The sequence below is a fragment of the Entelurus aequoreus genome, linkage group LG09 (genome assembly GCF_033978785.1).
Source record: "Entelurus aequoreus isolate RoL-2023_Sb linkage group LG09, RoL_Eaeq_v1.1, whole genome shotgun sequence".
Lineage (NCBI taxonomy): Eukaryota > Metazoa > Chordata > Actinopteri > Syngnathiformes > Syngnathidae > Entelurus > Entelurus aequoreus.
Window position 1 is genome coordinate 51,388,423 of NC_084739.1, and position 12,851 is coordinate 51,401,273.

General features: G+C 42.9%; 1 protein-coding gene across 1 annotated transcript in view; it reads left to right on the top strand.

Moving 5' to 3' along the window:
* LOC133657499 (inactive pancreatic lipase-related protein 1-like) overlaps nucleotides 1–12,851 on the top strand; it is a 49,053-nt gene that overhangs the window by 4,307 nt on the left and 31,895 nt on the right. Inside the window, exons 3-5 of the mRNA XM_062058914.1 lie at nucleotides 6,266–6,417; nucleotides 6,507–6,626; nucleotides 9,764–9,898. Of these exons, the coding sequence (XP_061914898.1) occupies nucleotides 6,266–6,417; nucleotides 6,507–6,626; nucleotides 9,764–9,898 (407 nt within the window). The remainder of the gene's footprint in view (nucleotides 1–6,265; nucleotides 6,418–6,506; nucleotides 6,627–9,763; nucleotides 9,899–12,851) is intronic.

The following is a 12,851-nucleotide window of genomic DNA, read 5'->3' on the forward strand; positions in this document are numbered from 1 at the left end:
TATATATATATATATATATATATATATATATATATATATATATATATATATATATATATATATATATATATATATATATATCAGTGGCGTGCGGTGAGGTTAATGTCTGGTGAGGCACGACTGCATCATCACAGTCAGATTTACAAACATATGAACCTGCAGTGCAGGTGTACCTAATGTTGTGTCCCTGTGGTCGTTCGCGGCTCCTGCAGCGCGAGCATTGTTGTTTTTGCACTTTTTGGCTTCTTGTTAAGTGACTTTTTTTGGGTGGATTCGGTCTTGCACGTGGAGGGTTTGGGTGTGGGCTTTGGTTGGTGTGGCCGCGGCGCTTCCGTCGGGCGGTGCATTCTGCGGCGGAGGTGCTTGGCACCAGGAGCCGGGGTTATGAGACGAGCCTCACACAGTGTGTCTTCGCAGCAGAGTTTTATGAATGCTCAGCACTAAAAATACATTACACACATACAGTTGTTGACAAAATACACTGTACATTATATACCTCAGCTAACTAAACTATGGAAATGTATAATATAATTCATATAGCTATACGGTCTCACTGCACAGCAGGCCAGCAGTTAGCCGAGTCATTGTGCACAATCCATGTTGAGGCACAAATCAGTGACGTGCCTCAACTGCTGATCACCGCACCGTCTCTTCTCAGTATTTGAACGGCAAATGTGAAAATAAAAATAAAAATAATCTAAAACTGGTGAAGTTAATGGAAAATAACTTTAGTATAATCACTGGATACATATAACAATTTAATTATTTTTTCTTTTAACTTTTTTTTTTCTTTCCATGATGGCAGGTGAGGCCGTGCCTCCCCTGCCTCTAGTGACGGCACGCCACTGATATATATATATATATATATATATATATATATATATATATATATATATATATATAGAGAGAGAGAGAGAGAGAGAGAGAGAGAGAGAGAGAGAGAGAGAGAGAGAGAGAGAGAGAGAGAGAGAGAGAGAGAGAGAGAGAGAGAGAGAGAGAGAGAGAGAGAGAGAGAGAGAGAGAGAAAGGAGAGAGAGAGAGAGAGAGAGAGAGAGAGAGATATGCACGGTGACATAGGGGTTAGTGCATGTGCCTAACGATACGAAGGCCCTGAGTAGTCCTGAGTTCAATCCCGGGCTCGGGGTCTTTCTGTGTGGAGTTTGCATGTTCTCCCCGTGACTGTGTGGGTTCCCTCCGGGTACTCCGGCTTCCTCCCACCTCCAAAGACATGCACCTGGGGATAGGTTGATTGGCAACACTAAATTGGCCCTAGTGTGTGAATGTGAGTGTGAATATTGTCAGTCTATCTGTTTTGGCCCTGCGATGAGGTGGCGACTTGTCCAGGGTGTACCCCGCCTTCCGTCCGAATGCAGCTGAAATAGGCTCCAGCACCCCCCGCGACCCCAAAAGGGACAAGCGGTAGAAAATGGATGGATGGATGGATATATATATATATATATATATGTATGTATGTATGTATGTATGTATGTATGTATATATCCATCCATCCATCCATCTTCTTCCGCTAATCCGAGGTCGGGTCGCGGGGGGAAGCAGCCTAACCAGGGAAGCCCAGATTTCCCTCTCCCCAGCCACTTCGTCCAGCTCTTCCCGGGGGATCCCAAGGCATTCCCACGCCAGCCGGGAAACATAGTCTTCCCAACGTGTCCTGGGTCTTCCCCGTGGCCTCCTACCGGTCGGACGTGCCCTAAACACCTCCCTAGGGAGGCGTTTGGGTGGCATCCTGACCAGATCCCCGAACCACCTCATCTGGCTCCTCTCGATGAGGAGGAGCAACGGATTTACTTTGAGCTCCCCACGGATGGCAGAGCTTCTCACTCTATCTCTAAGGGTGAGCCCCGCCACCCGGCGGAGGAAACTCATTTCGCCCGCTTGTACCCGTGATCTTGTCCTTTCGGTCATAACCCAAAGCTCATGACCATAGGTGAGGATGGGAACGTAGATTGACCGGTAAATTGAGAGCTTTGCCTTCCGGCTCAGCTCCTTCTTCACCACAACAGATCGATACAGCGTCCGCATTACTGAAGACGCCGCACCGATCCGCCTGTCGATCTCACAATCCACTCTTCCCTCACTTGTGAACAAGACTACGAGGTACTTGAACTGCTCCTTTTGGGGCAGGGTCTCCTCCGAAACCCGGAGAAGGCACTCCACCCTTTTCCGGGTGAGAACCATGGACTCGGACTTGGAGGTGCTGATTCTCATCCCAGTCGCTTCACACTCAGCTGCGAACCGGTCCAGTGAGAGCTGAAGATCCTGGCCAGATGAAGCCATCAGGACCACATCATCTGCAAAAATCAGAGACCTAATCATGCAGCCACCAAACCGGATCCTCTCAACGCCTTGACTGCGCCTAGAAATTCTGTCCATAAAAGTTATGAACAGAATCGGTGACAAAAGACAGCCTTGGCGGAGTCCAACCCTCACTGGAAACGTGTCCGACTTACTGCCGGCAATGCGGACCAAGCTCTGACACTGATCATACAGGGAGCGGACCGCCACAATCAGATAGTCTGATACCCCATACTCTCTAAGCCCTCCCCACAGGACTTCCCGAGGGACACGGTTGAATGACTTCTCCAAGTCCACAAAGCACATGTAGACTGGTTGGGCAAACTCCCATGCACCCTCAAGGACTCTGCCGAGAGTATAGAGCTGGTCCATAGTTCCACGACCAGGAGGAAAACCACACTGTTCCTCCTGAATCCGAGGTTTGACTATCCGGCATAGCCTCCTTTCCAACCTCAGCCCCAGAAATAGGAGACTCCACCACAGATTCCCCAGGCACTGCTTCTTCATAGGAAGACGTGTTGGTGGGATTGAGGAGGTCTTCGAAGTATTCCTTCCACCGATATACAACATCCGCAGTCGAGTTTAGCAGAACACCATCCTCACCATACACGGTGTTGATAGTGCACTGCTTCCCCTTCCTGAGGCGGCCAACGGTGGTCTAGAATCGCTTCGAAGCCGTCCGGAAGTCGTTTTCCACGGCTTCCCCGAACTCCTCCCATGTCCGAGTTTTTGCCTCCGTGACCGCTGAAGCCGCACACCACTTGGCCTGTCGGTATCTGTCCGCTGCCTCAGGAGTCCCATGTGCCAAAAGAACCCGATAGGACTCCTTCTTCAGCTTGACGGCATCCCTCACCGCCGGTGTCCACCTACGGGTTCTAGGATTACCGCCACGACAGGCACCAACTACCTTGCGGCCACAGCTCCAATCAGCCGCCTCGACAATAGAGGTGCGGAACATGGTCCACTCGGACTCAATGTCTAGCACCTCCCTCATGACATGCTCAAAGTTCTTCCGGAGGTGGGAATTGAAACTCTCTCTGACAGGAGACTCTGCCAGACTTTCCCAGCAAACCCTCACAATAAGTTTGGGCCTTGCAGGTCTGTCCGGCATCCTCCCCCACCATCGCAGCCAACTCACCACCAGGTGGTGATTGGTAGAAAGCTCCGCTCCTCTCTTCACCCGAGTGTCCAAAATATGAGGCCGCAAATCCGATGACACAACTCTAAAGTCGATCATGGAACTGCGGCCTAAGGTGTCCTAGTGCCAAGTGCACATATGGACACCCTTATGTTTGAACATGGTGTTCATTATGGACAATCTGTGACGGGCACAAAAGTCCCATAACAGAACACCACTCGGGTTCAGATCCGGCGGCCATTCTTCCCAATCACGCCTCTCCAAGTTTTACTGTTGTTGCCAACATGAGCGTTGAAGTCCCCCAGTAGAACGAGGGAATCACCCGGGGGAGCACTCTCCAGTACTCCCTGGAGTGAATCCAAAAAGGGTGGGTACTCTGAGCTGCCGTTTGGCGCGTAAGCGCAAACCACAGTCAGGACCCGTCCCCCCCACCCGAAGGCGGAGGGAAGCTACCCTCTCGCCCACTGGGTTGAACTCCAACGTGCAGGGTCTGAACCGGGGGGCAACAAGAATTTCCATCCCATCCCATCGTCTCTCACTGCTGGCAACGCCAGAGTGGAAGAGAGTCCAGCCCCTTTCGAGAGAACTGGTTTCAGAACCCTTGCTGTGCGTCGAAGTGAGTCCGACTATATCTAGCCGGAATTTCTCCGCCTCGCGCACTAGCTCAGGCTCCTTACCCCCAGCGAGGTGACGTTCCACGTCCCAAGATCTAGCTTCTGGAACCGAGGATCGGACCGCCAAGTGCCCTGCCTTCGGCTGCCGCCCAGCTCACATTGTACCCGACCGCTATGGCCCCTGCTATGGGTGGTGAGCCCATTGGAGGGGGGACCCACGTTGCCTCTTCGGGCTGTGCCCGGCCGGGCCCCATGGGACAGGCCCGGCCACCAGGCGCTCGCCATCATGCCCCACCTCCGGGCCTGGCTCCAGAGGGGGGCCCCGGTGATCCGCGTCCGGGCAAGGGAAATCTGGGTCCTTTGTTTTTATTCTTCATGGAGGTCTTCGAGCTGCTCTTTGTCTGATCCCTCACCTAGGACCAGTTTGTCTTGGGTGACCCTACCAGGGGGCATAAAGCCCCCGGACAACATAGTTCCTGGGATCATTGGGACACGCAAACTCTTCTACCACGGTAAGGTGGCAGCTCAGAGATGTATAGGATATTCTATAATATATACATATGTGATATGTATATATGATATAATATATATATATATATATATATATATATATATATATATATATATATATATATATATATATATATATATATATATATATATATATATATATATATATATATATATATATATATTTATATTTAGATTTATTTCAAGATTGCAAAACGAGATTCATCCTCAGACAGATCATCCAAACATCATGCATAAACTCAGGGTCCAGGACAGCAGACACCACGCTCACTTTTCATACACTTCCAGAGACGGCGTCTGATGGGCGGGACAGAGCAATTGTCGCTGTTGTGGCGTGTAACTTGTTACATTGCACAATATTGATTTGGAGGTTAAAAGAAATTAAATACAAATAAATCCAAGAACCCTACTTGACAAAATAGTTTTTCTGATTGGAGCTCTGTCATAACTCACCAAAATGGATCAGTCAAATTAATTTCGGTGTCTACTGACTCCGATCAGCCCCTAAAGTCATCCAACAGGTATACAATTATAAAATTATATTGCTGAAACGACAATACGTCTAATATGTTTGTTTCTGACAGTCCAAATGTGTTCACACGGACAGAAGATTCCATCTCCATCATCTGTCTTTGTAGTGATCATTTCGTCAATGACCGTGACCATTTGTGCCAGTTTGCACGTACATTCAATAATTGCTCAATATAAACACAAAACCAGCTAAGGGATTATATTTGCATCTCCTCCTCACAGTATAGTATTGTAATAATCATCAAATATTTTGCAAATACATGAAGGCAGACACGCCAAATGGATTGTGTGAACTATTTTGCTCATTTTAGAGACCCAATCCTGAGAGCACATACTTTTTGATCATTTTTATGTGCTATCACTTCTTTACGTGGTTTAATACAGGACCCTATTAGTGGTCCTGTAGAGCAGTGGTCCCCAACCACCGGGCCGCGGCCCGGTAACGGTCCATGGATCGATTGGTACAGGGCCGCACAAGAAATTAAAAAAATGTAAAAAAAAATTAAATTTTTTTTTTTTATTAAATCAACATAAAAAACACAAAATACACTTACAATTAGTGCACCAACCCAAAAAACCTCCCTCCCCATTTACACTCATTCACACTCATTCGCACAAAAGGGTTGTTTCTTTCTGTTATTAATATTTCTGGTTTCTACATTATATATCAATATAGATCAATACAGTCTGCAGGGTTACAGTCCGTAAGCACACTTGATTGTATTTTTTTATGACACATTTTTAAAAAAAAAAAACATCTCCCCCCCTTTCCCCACCCATCCCCCACCCCTCCGGTCCGTGGGACAAATTTTCAAGCGTTGACCGGTCCGCAGTTACAAAAAGGTTGGGGACCACTGTTGTAGAGGACACAGAAATAATAAGGCGAACAACATGGACTGTTTTCTGCTCTCGCTTCCGTCTGACTACTGACCATCTGTGCTGGGAATGCCCCCTCGCAGGAAAAGGGAGGTACAACATAAAATCCATTGAATAAAATATGAAGCTTTTTAAAATAATGACTTCATGTGACCACACATTGCAGTGTGCAAAGAACATTTGCTGTAAAGCATTGATAACAAAAAAAGCATCTGCGAGTAGTAATCCTCTTTCTTACAGTAAATGTACTCCATGTTTTTAGCTGCTGAGGTCTGTTTAGGGGAGCTTGGCTGCTTTAACGACCTGCCTCCGTGGGGGGGCACTTCCCAGAGACCGGCCAGTGTCCTGCCATGGCACTCTGACCAGATGGGCACTCGTTTTCTTCTATTCACCCAGAGGAATCGCTACTTCCAGGCAAGAAAGCTCTGTTTTTTGTTTTTACATTCCTAAATACCTTTATGGTGCAGTTTTCTTGGTTAACGCATAGCTGCTTACACCTCCAGGAGATCAAGATCGATGAAACCATCCACGCTTCAAACTACGCTGGTACGAGAAAGACTCGAGTCATCATTCCTGGTTATCTGCAAAACGGAGACGAGGATTGGCCCCAAGAGCTGTGCAAGGTTGGAAATACTATTTACTTCATATTTAGACCTCCGAATTTGGGAGATGAAGGGGGGGGGGGGGGGGGGGGGGGGTGGTTTGGTGGTAGCGGGATGTGTATATTGTAGCGCCCCGGAAGAGTTAGTGCTGCAAGGGATTCTGGGTATTTGTTCTGTTGTGTTTATGTTGTGTTACGGTGCGGATGTTCTCCCGAAATGTGTTTGTTATTCTTGTTTGGTGTGGGTTTACAGTGTGGCGCGTATTTGTAACAGTGTTAAAATTGTTTATACGGCGACCCTCAGTGTGACCTGTGTGGCTGTTGATCAAGTATGCATTGCATTCGCTTGTGTGTGTGTAAATGCCGCATATATTATGTGACAGGGCCGGCACGCTGTTTGTATGGGGGGAAAAGTGGACGTGACTACAGGTTGTAGAGGATGCTAAAAGCAGTGCCTTTAAGGCACGCCCCCAATATTGTTGTCCGGGTGGAAATCGGGAGAAATTCGGGAGAATAGGTGCCCCGTGTGATTTTCGGGAGGGGCACTGAAAATTGGGAGTCTCCCGGGAAAATCGTGAGGGTTGGCAAGTATGAACATCTAGTTAGTGGTTTAATTCATATTTTTGCATTGGACTAATATTTTTTGTGAAGTGAAACTCTTTCATTGACCTGACCACATCACCCGATATTTTGAAGATCATACATTTCACACAAATTGATAGTTGTTAATGATAAACTAAAACCGTGTTTGCTAGTTAACCGTACGTGCACTATTTGTGTATTCATCAGTAAAACAAGACATAATTTCATACGCATCACCTTCAAGCACTGGTTGCAGGTTGCGGTCAGCATTTTAAGAGTAAGTGCAGGCAAAGTTTCTAGTGTTTCTGAATATTTTATCCAGATGCTCACCAAAAAACTAAATCCTAGCATAACACTAGTAACTATACCTAATTTCATTTACCCAACTTGACCCTTAATCTAAACTCTAACCCTGTTCAAAATGGTCCTAAATAATGAAATACATAAATATCTAAATAAATAGGGACATACAATATTTTTTTCTTCAATCCAATAACTTCCTGCTCTTCATGAAATATACTGAGACTGATAACCAATTACCTATTTTATTTATTATTTTTTCAAATGTAGATCTAACTGTAGTTTGTGCACACCCTTCTTTCAAAACACATTCAGGTGGCAGATAAGGTTTGATACGTTGAATCACAATGTTGTTCTTTCACACCTCGCAAAATGTTTGCGCAACATCTGGTTCAGATAGAACGCAAAAAGTATTCCCCTGAAACAGTAAGAAATGTCACACGATTGACGCCATGTTTATTTACAATGAGTTTAGGCAAGTTTACTGCAAGTCAAAACAAGCGCTTTATTTGCTCACCTGCAGCCACCTACAGCACAGTATGGCTAGTGTAACTTCATCGGAGCGTTTTCAAAAATTTTTATGAAAACTTTTTTTTTTAAATTGTAGCCTATTTATCGTAATGACGCTATAATTCCTCATAGCAGCCTAACAATTATCTTAAACTCTTTGTGCACTTCTAAATAGAAATATACAAAATTAATGTTAATCTGTACTGTAAAATGATATCATGTATAATGATTTTGGGATGATAGTCCATGTATGTCATATTGATATCCAGCGCATGTTTGAATTTTTATTCATATATATATATATATATATATATATATATATATATATATATATATATATATATATATATATATATATATATATATATATATATATATTCATATTCATCTTTTTTTTTTCTCGAGAAGTTTTTTTTTTTCACAGAAAACACATCTCATGCACTCCAAATGGGTAATAATATACGTGGTAAAAAAAACCCAATACGTACAGTATAATAATATCATGACTCAGAATCTATCTGTTTAATTTTCCAACTTTCATTATTATTAATTAGTGTTTAGAACATATATATTTTATCATTTAAAAAAAGTGCATGTGTGAGGCATATTTAGGGTTAAAACGGAATCATGTTTCTATGCATTTTTCTTAGCTTTCTTCTTTGAGAGTGAACAATGGCAATTAAGAGACCAGGGCTGTTATTGGTCTGGGTGTCTTTATCACTTCCGATACAATACCGATATTTGAGTATCAAGTAATGATATTAATCTGATACAACAATCAGCATGAATCATTTTATTATTTTGCAGTGTGGAGTGTTAAAAGTTTGATCAAATTAGTTAAACAATGGTAGGTATGAAAACCACCAACCTATTTATTACTAACCGTCTGTAATGGACTTATACTTTCTTTAAGTTGAAGTAGGGGTGGTATTTCTTTTTTTTGGCAACACTTAGTGATTACAATAATTAATTAAATCAAGCTCATGACCCAGTAAGGTGAATGATGTGGACATGGATCCTTTCTAATAAGCTTCTGCCTTGGAGACTTTGTATGTGTAAGTAAAATGCAACTATAATTATTTGTTACATTTTTATATTGACTAATATGTTTTAGAATGCAATATTGTTTAACAAAGGAAACTTTATTACGTATGTACTGTATAGCTTGCATGCTATTGTGTGCAACTGCTATCTCTTAGTAGCCTATAGCCTACCGTGTTTCCCTTTTGTACAGTAAATGATTTGACTAAAATACAAGCAAAGACCAACCTTGTGTGCTTATTGGAGGACATTTAGATGCTAATTGGCTGTCCAGCATTGCACACATATGTTTTATAAATACATATAGATTTTACATTCAAGCACATATAATAATTTTTTTTATTTTTTGATGACATCAAACCGATGATCCAATCAATATTGGATCGGGACACCGCTCGTTATTGGGTTAGAATTATTCATATCTAATAATTGCAATAATCACTTTATTGCAATGGTTTATCAGAAATCAGTGAAGACCATCAACATCAAGCTAGCAAGAAGGTTTGAGGAGCAGGTTTTCATAGTGCATGGAGGTGCCTCAATGCAGCATCGTAGACATATTTAACGACATGTAAATTATTCACGACATTCAAATTATTGATTTGGTATTCATGGGTGGTCTCAGAACATAATCCTAATAGCCTGAATCTACTGTACTGTGTTATTTATTTCAGTGAGCAAGCCTGTATTGTTTAGTAAAGTTGACAATTCCATTGCTGTTTGCAGGACATGTTGAAGTGGGAGAATATCAACTGCATTGCTGTGGAGTGGAAGAAAGGAATAAAGTGTCAGTACGCACAAGCAGCCAATAATGGCAGGGTGGTGGCTGCCCAGGTGGCATCCATGCTGACATTTCTCATGGTAAACAAAACCCGGAACACTCTTCCAGTTCAAGTCAGAATGAACAGCAGGTGTACATGAGAGCATACAGTACATTCTAATGGATGGCAAAGTATTCAAATATAAAACATTTTTGGTAATATTGATTATACTTAAAATTTAACAAAGAATACATGTACAAACGTTTGTATTAAATATTTGTATTAACCTTTTTATGAAAAATTAAGATTCAGGAGTCTTTATTGTCTGAGACACAGAAAGCATAAAAATTACATTTTACTCTCTAAGCAGTGCAATTATAATAGTGTATCTTATACTGTGACAATAAGAATGTCAGGACTTGGACTTTGGTGTGGTCTGTTTTCCCATGGTGCAAAGCGGCTTGACCGGACACGACGTGAAGGTAACGACATGTTTAATATTTTAACTCAAAAAGCTCAAAAAGGTATAAACAAAAGGCGCCCACAGCGGAGGTAAAAAACTTGGCTATGAAAACAAAAGGCACGCACAAAGGCGGAAAACAAACTTGGCTACTAAAACCAAAATTGCAAACTATGGCATGAATAAAGGAAACTTACTTGGACGAGAAAAGGACATGAAAAAGAGCAGCATGGATCATAAGGGTGTGTAGAGTGTGATGTCGCCAGGCTGATTGCCTGGCAAATACGGGCTTAAATAGTGAAGACATTATTAGTGACAGGTGTGCGAGTGCAAAGCGTGAGACAGGTGCGTGACATGACAGGTGGAACTAATGGGTTGCTATGGTGACAAAACAAACAAGAGTGCACAAAGAGTCCAAAAACAAAACCAAACATAACTAAAACCAAACATGATCACACAGACATGACAAAGAATATAAGTGTAAATAGTTTCACACGTCACTTCCTGTTTGGAGTTTGCACGCGTCTGACTGACTGTTTTCGACGTGGGGCTGCCGAGTTTGACAATCACCTTGTGCAAAACCAGCACATCTTTTTTGTACTTTTTTGTGCTTTTTGGCTTCGCCGTGTCACTGTGCCGTGACACTTGCAGTTTGTGTCGATCAGTGCTGCGGGCTAGCGCACCAAAGTCGGCTAGCATTAACAGCTGGAGATACGGAGGTGGGATTTTTTTCTGGATGCGTTGGCATATAGACCATCGTAATGCCTGCACCAAGGAAAAGCCAGACATCGGAGGAGTTCGAGGAGATGAGGCTCACACTCCATTTCCTGTGCGGCGATGTGACTGCGGTAAGAGAGCAGCAGGAGCAGCTTCTGGGCCTGCTGGAGGAGGTAAAACAACTAGGCCTCCAGAACGTGGAAAATGACCGGCGCATTGTGGACCTGGAGCGGCGAGTGGATGAGCTGGAGCAATACTCCCTCATGAATGATGTGGTCATCACCGGCATTAAGATCAAGCCGCGCTACTACGCGCGTGTGGTGGCCGCAGACAGCGGGGAGCCCACTGAGCAGAGATACAGTCGGTGGAGCAGCAGGTGGCCTCCTATCTCCAGAGCAGGGGAATAGAGATGGACCTGGAGCTCATCGAGGCTTGTCACCCACTGCCTTTGAGGAACCAGAGACCACCAGCTGTCATCATGAGATTCGCAAACAGAAAAAACAAAATCGCACTATTAAAGCAAGGACGCAAACTCATAGGTACAGATGTTTTCATAAATGAACACTTGACCAAGAAAAATGCTGACATCGCAAGGATCACACGACAACTTAAAAGGCAAAGCAAGATTCAACAAACCTGGGTAACGAACTGTAAGATCTTCATCAAATTAAATGGGACGCCAGAGGAAGCAAAAGTCTTGGTGATAAGGAAAATAGAAGATCTTGATAAGTATTGACATTGATGCAGTACTTGGTATCAATGTAGCTTTGTGACCTTAACATCATCTCAATGCTACCCACACCAAGAACACAGACCACACCAAGTATTGACATGGACATGTAACAGAAGATCCTACAACATCAACAAAAAGAACTGGACATTTGTGAGTATCAGGAGCACGCCACAACAGAGACTGATATGGAGATAGAACCTGATAATAATTTTTTCTCTGCGATTGTAAAAAACTAATTATTTTACCTGTGAACAATATGAAAGCAGTGTAAATTCAGAAGATAGTCTGTCAATAATACATTTCAATAGTCAAAGCATGTACACTAACTTTGAGGCTATGAAGGATTACTTGAAAGAATTTAGTCATCCATTTACCATTATTGCAATTACTGAAACCTGGTTCAACAATGATAAAGGTATTGATTTTAGTCTGAATGACTATGAATTAAGATACATAAACAGAATAAATAAAATAGGAGGAGGGGTCGCATTGTACATTCATAAATCTGTTACATTTAAAGTTTTAACAAACATGACCATAGCAGTCGATGGATTATTTGAATGTTTAACAGTGGAAATCCTGAATGACAAAAAGACACATATCTTCATGAGCTGTGTATACCGGGCACCTGGTTCAAGCATAGAAACTTTCAATGAGTGCATGGGTAAACTATTTTCCTCTGTGAACCATAAAACCATATTTATCTGTGGTGATTTTAACATTGATTTGTTAAACTCAACCAAGCAAAAACATGTTGATGACTTCATTGACACTATGTACAACTTGTCTCTATATTCAACCATAACCAAACCAAGCAGAATAACAACACATAGTGCCACAATCTTTGACAACATTTTTACTAACATTATGGGAAATCAAGTCACCAGTGGCCTATTTATATGTGATATCACTGACCATTTACCTGTTTTTACTTTATATGACTGTCATCTCAAGAAAACCAAAGACACTATGGAACAAATCTCTAAACGAATAACAACTGAGGAAACAATCTGTGCCCTAAACCAGGGGTGTCCAAAGTGCGGCCCGGGGGCCATTTGCGGCCCGCAGCTAATTGCTTACCGGCCCGCCACACATTCTGGAAATGCTATTGCAAAAATAAAAAAAAAACATTTAAGAAAGTGG